We start from the raw sequence: 7,399 nt of genomic DNA, 5'->3' as shown, positions 1-7,399 counted from the left end.
AGCGTCTACGGTATGCGGCTATTTCCGTGGCCACTGTGTTAAAATCTTTCACCTTGTCGCGTCGCATGTCGTTGATGATTTGTTTCAGCCCAGCAATGTATTCATCCTTTTCTTCGGGTGTCTTGCCTTCTCGAAGAGATCCCATCTGGACGAGGATCTTGTCATCTGTGGCGGTTAACGAGCCTGGGTGTCAGCATCCGCACAGCGAAAGGAATAACAAATGACTAGGAGACATCTAATGAAACGCTCAACGAGAAAGGGAATGAAGGCGCAAGACTGAAGGGAGGCACGACAGATGAAGAAAGGTCCGGGGAATCAATGGCCAATAGTCATGTGGGAAATTGTTGCAAATGATGGTTCAGACTGTCGACGCACCGCTGAGAGTCATATCACGAAAGTGTTGGAATTCACACGATCGGTCATTGCATACTCCCCCTGAAGATTCAAATGGACAGAGATATCTCATAGGGTCGATATTGTGGCTATATGTTAGAGAACGATAGCCACCCGAAACATTCTCAGTGAAGTTTGGGTGGTAGCGATAAGCCTTGAAATTCTTCAGCGGACTAACATAAGGTGAGAATTTTGGTTCGGACTGCTCTGGTACCCGTGGATTCTAGATCTTCTGTCAGCATCACACCTTAGGCGGAATTGAGGTGCACCGCACATCCAGAATGCCAACCTGAGCATAAGCACTTGGTTGTTGGGTATCCCATTCCTGGACCTTTCTCGTTAGTGGCTCGTCAGCCTGTCTCGTCTCATCTGCCGTGGAGACCTCAAGGGGGTCAACAGGATCGGGAGATGCAGGGCTGAACGGTGGGGAATAGCTGGAATCTGCAGGGCTAGCTGTTTCTTCTGGCTCAGGAGGCTCGTACGCATCTGAGACGGAAGATTCACGAGAGGCCTGGCCTAGGTTCTCGGCGACTTGCTCATCGGCAGTCGACTCAGGTTGTAGCTCCGCCTGTGGCTCCGCATCTAGGGTTCGCGGGCGCTCGGGAAGATCATGCTGAAGACCTGCCGCTGCCTCAATTGGCTCCGGTTGCCCATCTTCAGCGGGTCCGCCTGACTCCCCAGGGGTGTTCGTCTCCGGAGCGGGTGTATGAGCTGGAAGCATCTCTTCGTCGGCAGACTCATCACTAGAGCTGTCGCTAGACTCATCCATTGCCGAACCCGTGGAATCAGAACTGGATACCTCTCCAGAAGACTCGCTAACGTCATCCATCACCTTGGAGTCAGGCACGATGCTGGACCCGTTGCCGGAATCAGGTTCAGGAACTTCTTCAGATACGACGGATTGACGGAGCGGCTCCTCATCCTCCATTTCTTTGTCGATGGGCAAACCGGCGTGCGTGGGCTCAGAAGTTGCATACTCGTTCTCGGGAGAATTTGGCTGGTCTGCGGCTAAGCAGCATAGACGAAACATGTCAGTTGAATACAATCAAAGGAAATGACTGAGGTAGAAAATTCTGATGAGTAGTCTTGATGGCCATACCTTCAACCTCAGGCGTAGGTTCCTTGGCTTCCTTGTCTTCCTTATCCTGTGCGCGACGTATCGCAGCCTCCACATCATCCAAGGTCAACCCATTAAGCTCAAGCTTGAGATTGTTCAACTCATCCAAGAGCTGCTGCCGGCCTTCCCGCCCTTTTGTGATTTCGGACACTAGCCTGCTTTCTTCCTCGTTGACCTCAGCTAGTTTCGCCTCGGACTTATGTATCTCGGCATCTAGCGCAGGAATACCGATTTCGATTTCCTGTTTGCGCAGCAGTTTGACTTTGAGACTCTCCACTTGGGTAAGATCCAAGTTGGCAGGAGACTTGTTCTCCGGCTCAGCTTCCGCAGTGAGGTTCGATGCTTTACTCACGTCGTCAGCTGAAATTTTGTTCGCAGGAGGTGAAGATTCCGGCACGTCTGATGGTCGAGGTGATTGTGTACGGCTGGCCGCCAGCTTTGCTTTCTTTCGCTCTTCTAGTTCCGCGATTCGCTTGTGCATGGCTTTGATCTCCAGATCTTTCTTTCGAAGATGCTCCTGATGCTCCTGATCATTGTTCCTCAGGCTCTGTGGTGTAGCCGAGTTAGAAAACCCCAGACTAGAGGCAGTTGCCGGCCGTTGAGGGAGGATGTCAACAGATGGGGTGTATGTCCGCAGCAAGCCCTCCACATCATGCACGTCCTTTCCGGCTGGCGGGTCCAAATCCATGTTGTCATGCTCGTCATCACCGTAGAACTCGTCATCATCGCTAATATCAATAATGAGCCTCTGGGTCTCAGGATAGGCATGACTAGCACCATTGTTGAACGTCTTTTTAGGAATCGGAACCGGTTCGTCGAAATCAGATGCTCGAGGGCGTTTGCGCTGATTAAGACGGGATTGTGACACCGCATCAGTAGCACCCTGAGTAGCGGAAATTGAAGGAGTTTGTACAGTTTCGGGCTCTTGTTCCGTCATGAAGAGACCAGGTATACGGGCTGAAACATTAGGCTCAGGATCGGGAGGACGTTCTGGCAATGGATGTTGTATTGGCATCGGTGTCGAAGTTGAAGATAATTCAGTACCGGAATTGATCAATGGTTGAGGTTTCTCTGGAGGCACGGAATCCGACTGCGATTTTTGACCGTTCCTCATTAAGCCCTGCTTCTTGAGCAGCTCAATCCGCTGCCTAGCCAGTTCAGTCTGAGCCTTGTTCTTCTCCTTAACACGAGTCTCCTTTTCCTTTATTTGGCCGTCCTGAGAGGGGATTATCGCATTCTTTTCAGCATCCGGCAGAGCCGAATCTTCGGACGCACTACTTTCCTTGGCCGCCGGCGTTTGAACCTGTCCAGGCGCCCCAGCACCCTTTGCAGCCTTTGCGGCAAGCATACGAGCAATAACCTCTTTTCGCTCCATGGGTTTCGTAGTATCCGATGGCAAATCTGAAGCTTTAGATTGCGATGCCGAACTTTGATCTGCAACTAACTTAATGATCGAGTGGCTTCCTTGCTCTGGCTCCCCAGACTGGCTAGTCGACGAACGGTCGGATTCCAAGGAAGTTGCACTGGATGCGGAAGGTGTTGAGACGTCCTGTACGGGAGTGGCAATCTTTATTCCAACTTCTTCATAGAGTTGACGAAGGATAACCGGGTTGATGCCTTCCCCGACAAACTCGGCATATCGAATGTTGTGAGGCGCCAAGCTCAGAAGTGCCCCCTGTGCCTGGACGCGAAGCTGTGCCAATGACCTACCGCCGCTGGGTATTGACTGTGGTTCAGTTGAAGCTGTGCTGCTCACTCCTTTATCGGGGGCCGCTTCATATTGTGGGATTGAAGGAGCTGGCAATTCTGGTCCCGGTGCGGTGTCCTGAACCGGGGGTTCAGTAGAGCTTGGAGGAGCAGGATTATAGGCTGCAGGAACTCAGTAACCGGACTATGTATAATGTGGAAGTAACATACGTGATCCACTGCTTCGGGACGATAGGCGAGTTTCTGGTGAAGCCCCGCCTCTTTCCAGCTCAGGGTAGCCTGGCGCTGAGCCTTCGGTGGCCATCGCTGACAAGTGAGAGTTATGTCTGCCATGAGTACCAGTTCCATTCGGTTTCATTGTCCGATCGCTTTCCATGAAATCGTTGTTACCGTCCATAGCTCGAGCCATCTGAGTATCGAAGCTATGTCCTGACTGCTGTCCCAAGTTCGCTTTATGTGGTCTTGGCTGCGTCGACGAAGATTCTTCACGATCTGTGAGTTCACCTTCCTCTCGGTCGGGATCAGACTCGGAGTTGACAGCAGCAGCAGCAGGCTGAGGACCCGGCGGAGTAGGGATAGAGTTATTCATGTGGTAGTCGCTAGTTGCATGACGAACTGGTTCATAACCGTGAACCGGAGGTACAGGAATCGAGGGGTATCGTAGCGGTGGCATCTGTAATGGTGGAAAGGGAGGGTGAGGAAACTGAGTTGAAGGGAAAGGCGGCATGAAAGTGAATGGAGGCGGCGGTACTAAGGGACCAGCGGCGCTCGGGACCCCTAATCCCGGTAGACGTGTGTTTGCGTTGTAGCTGTCGGGGTTATAGTCAAACGCACGGGTAGTACCATCCTGCGCGTGTTGAGGGATGGGCGATGGGTTTTGGCCAAAGCCAAGATTAGGAGGAAACAAGGATGGCATAGCGGTAGAGGAAGACGGATCTGATGGAGGCCACTGAGGTGTATAATTTGGTCCCACAAATGACGGTGTCGGTGGATAATTAGACATGGTTGGGGAAGAGCGACCGCGTGCGCGCTTTCAAGGTGAGTAAAATGTCTGCGTATAGTAAGTAAAAAACGCTAGCTCGTCACATCTAAAGCGAGTGCTTAGGCATCCCACATCGTTTCAAGCTAGAATGAGCAGAAATCAAGTCAAAGTCATAAGACTAGAACGAAATAGATAGAATCAGTAACCGCAACACTCTGCTATACATGAGGTCGGGCGCGTTGGTGAAAATATGCAGTTAAGGCAGCTCTGCACCTGCTGAGCAGATAGCAACGGAGAGCGAAGATGCGAACGCGACGTGAGGATGTTGAAAGCAGCAGGAGATCGAACAGAAGGAGCACAAGAACGTGAAGCGACAAGCAAAACGGGGAAACGACCGACCAACCCGGAAAAGATCGAGTTTGGTGCCGCGGGTCTCCACGTGACGGGTGCACGACCGATCCGGACTAGCGCATGATCGGCGCCCGCAGCCTGAGGAACGGCGGATGTAAACAAACAGCGGAACCCGAAGGGGCCCCAGAGGGAGCAGGTGGTCAGTGGGTGACTGTCATTCTGCACCTCCCGCTGCTTGGTATGCTGCAGCTTCATTTAATATACATCTGCCCAACTTCCCTTATCTTCTTCTTCCCTTGTCCTTGAATCGTTCCTCTTTCCCGTGGCCACTTCAGTTGGCCTGGATGCTTCGTTGCAACATCATCCGAGGGCTCATTGCTTGAGTCTCCATTACTTTCATAGATATTTGTTATGATTACGACCTTCTCACTGAATAATGATCCATTGACCTTAACGAAGATATGCTTCCATCACAGTTAAATGGCTCCCCTAAGCGGGCCAACCCTTTCAGCCGCGCATCGCCGTCACCGACTCCCTCCCCAACTCAGCAGACAAGAGGTATTCGCCCCAAGTCGGCCGTTGTTACGTCCCCCAGTAAATTCGAAGAGGCCCGGGGCCATTTTCGAAACTCTGCTTCCATCTCACAGTCGCCATCACCGTTGGTGGCACGGACAACGCATCGGCCGAGGTCGAGCTCAATAAGGAATGATGTTTCATCGGGAACGTTTGCGCCCGAATTCATCAAGTCGGAGGAGCTACGCAGGGGTGCGGATCAGATCCGGGGACAAGAGGGCGACAATGACTTCTCCGGAAACAAGTATGTCTGGCTCCGCGATACCGAAAAGGCGTTCGTGCGTGGGCTTGTTCTCGAAGAGCAAGAAGGTGGCCGGATGTTAGTTCAGACCGACAATGGAGAGGTATAATCACCCAAAGGCATCGGAGACTGAGCTAGAAGGGCTTACGGATAAACACAGCAAAGGGAGGTCGACGCTGACCAAGTCGACAAAGTGAACCCGGCGAAGTTTGATAAAGCAGATGATATGGCTGAACTCACGCATCTAAATGAAGCCTCAGTGGTTCACAATCTGCACACCCGATATCAAGCCGATCTCATCTATGTAAGTGTACCGATATACGGACCAATTGATAGACATTCGGAGCTAATCCTTGCCGGTCACAGACGTACTCTGGACTTTTCCTCGTTACTGTGAACCCATACTGCCCATTGCCAATCTACACAAACGAGTATGTGAAGATGTACAAGGGTCGTAACAGAGAAGAGAGCCGTCCCCACATCTTTGCTATGGCTGATGAGGCCTTTCGAAATCTGGTCGAAGAAGGAGAGAACCAAAGCATTCTCGTGACGTAAGTCTTCTGAAAGGCCAATCACAGATTCAGGACACTAATTCGACCCTAAAGAGGAGAGTCAGGTGCAGGTAAAACCGAGAACACCAAGAAGGTTATACAATACCTTGCAGCTGTTGCGACAACCGACACCCCTTACGCTCGATCTGGCACTAAGCAATTGTCCGCCCTGTCCCAACAGATACTGAGGGCAAACCCCATTCTGGAGGCGTTTGGAAATGCCCAGACCGTCAGGAACAACAACTCTTCCCGCTTTGGCAAGTTCATTCGTATTGAGTTCACCCGGGCCGGCCAGATATCGGGTGCTTCGATCGATTGGTATCTACTGGAGAAGTCTCGTGTTGTGAAACCTAATTCGCATGAAAGAAACTACCATATCTTCTACCAGTTATTACGGGGAGCAGACCGAAAGCTTAGGGAGGCTCTCCTTTTGTCCGACTTGCAGATTGAGGATTTCGCCTATACTCGTGATGGTAACGACACCATTGCTGGGGTCTCTGATGAGGACGAATGGAAAATGTTGATTGAGGCTTTCCATGTCATGGACTTTTCCGAGGAAGACCAGATGTGCATCTTGCGCACTATCGCAGCAGTCCTTCATCTGGGAAATATCACCATCGTCAAGGAAAGCCTACGAGCCGATCAAGCTGCACTTGGCCCCGACTCCCTGAACAGTGTAGAGAGGGCTTGCCACTTGCTAGGTATAGAACCTGAGCTATTCGTCAAAGGACTGCTGCATCCTAAGGTCAAAGCAGGCCGCGAGTGGGTGGAAAAGGTTCAAACGCCAGAACAGGTTCGACTAGCACTCGATGCTCTCGCCAAGGGTATCTATGAACGAGGATTTAGCAATCTTGTCGACAGAATCAACAACCAGCTGGACCGCAGCACTGTCGCTGGCGATGACAGCTTCTTCATTGGAGTCCTCGATATTGCGGGTTTCGAGATTTTCAAGAACAACAGCTTCGAACAGCTGTGCATCAACTATACCAACGAGAAGCTGCAGCAGTTCTTCAACCACCATATGTTCGTCTTAGAACAGGAGGAATACGCACGAGAGCAAATTGAGTGGCAATTCATTGACTTCGGAAAGGACTTGCAACCAACAATTGACCTAATCGAGTTGACCAATCCTATTGGTATCTTTTCGTGTCTAGATGAAGATTCTGTTATGCCAAAGGCTACAGACAAATCTTTTACTGAGAAGCTGCACTCGCTCTGGGATCGGAAATCACCGAAGTATCGTGCTTCTCGCCTAAGCCAGGGATTCGTTCTGACGCACTACGCTGCTGAGGTAGAGTATGGCACAGAGGGCTGGCTCGAGAAGAATAAGGACCCACTGAACGATAACATAACGCGACTGCTTGCAAGGTCAGGTGAAAAGCATGTCGCGACTCTGTTCTCCGACTGCGGCGACGCCGACGATGACAGCGACTACCCTAAGAGTCGCGTGAAGAAGGGTCTCTTCCGCACCGTTGCGCAAAGAC

At 51.4% G+C, this 7,399-nt stretch overlaps 1 protein-coding gene across 1 annotated transcript; it reads right to left on the bottom strand.

The window, feature by feature from the left end:
- Positions 1-251: 251 nt before the first annotated feature.
- BDQ94DRAFT_5785 (uncharacterized protein) lies at positions 252-3,931 on the bottom strand. Its single transcript, XM_026776093.1, has 4 exons — positions 3,428-3,931; positions 1,493-3,379; positions 668-1,401; positions 252-616 (listed from the first exon to the last, which is right to left on the bottom strand). The coding sequence occupies exons 1-4, from the start codon at positions 3,888-3,890 to the stop codon at positions 359-361; spliced, it is 3,342 nt and encodes a 1,113-aa protein (XP_026632490.1). The 5' UTR covers positions 3,891-3,931; the 3' UTR covers positions 252-358.
- Positions 3,932-7,399: the final 3,468 nt, after the last annotated feature.

This window comes from Aspergillus welwitschiae, assembly GCF_003344945.1.
Source record: "Aspergillus welwitschiae strain CBS 139.54b unplaced genomic scaffold BDQ94scaffold_1, whole genome shotgun sequence".
In the NCBI taxonomy this organism is placed as follows: Eukaryota; Fungi; Ascomycota; class Eurotiomycetes; order Eurotiales; family Aspergillaceae; genus Aspergillus; species Aspergillus welwitschiae.
Note: the sequence above shows the minus strand (reverse complement) of the source record. Positions and strands in the feature narration are given on the sequence as shown.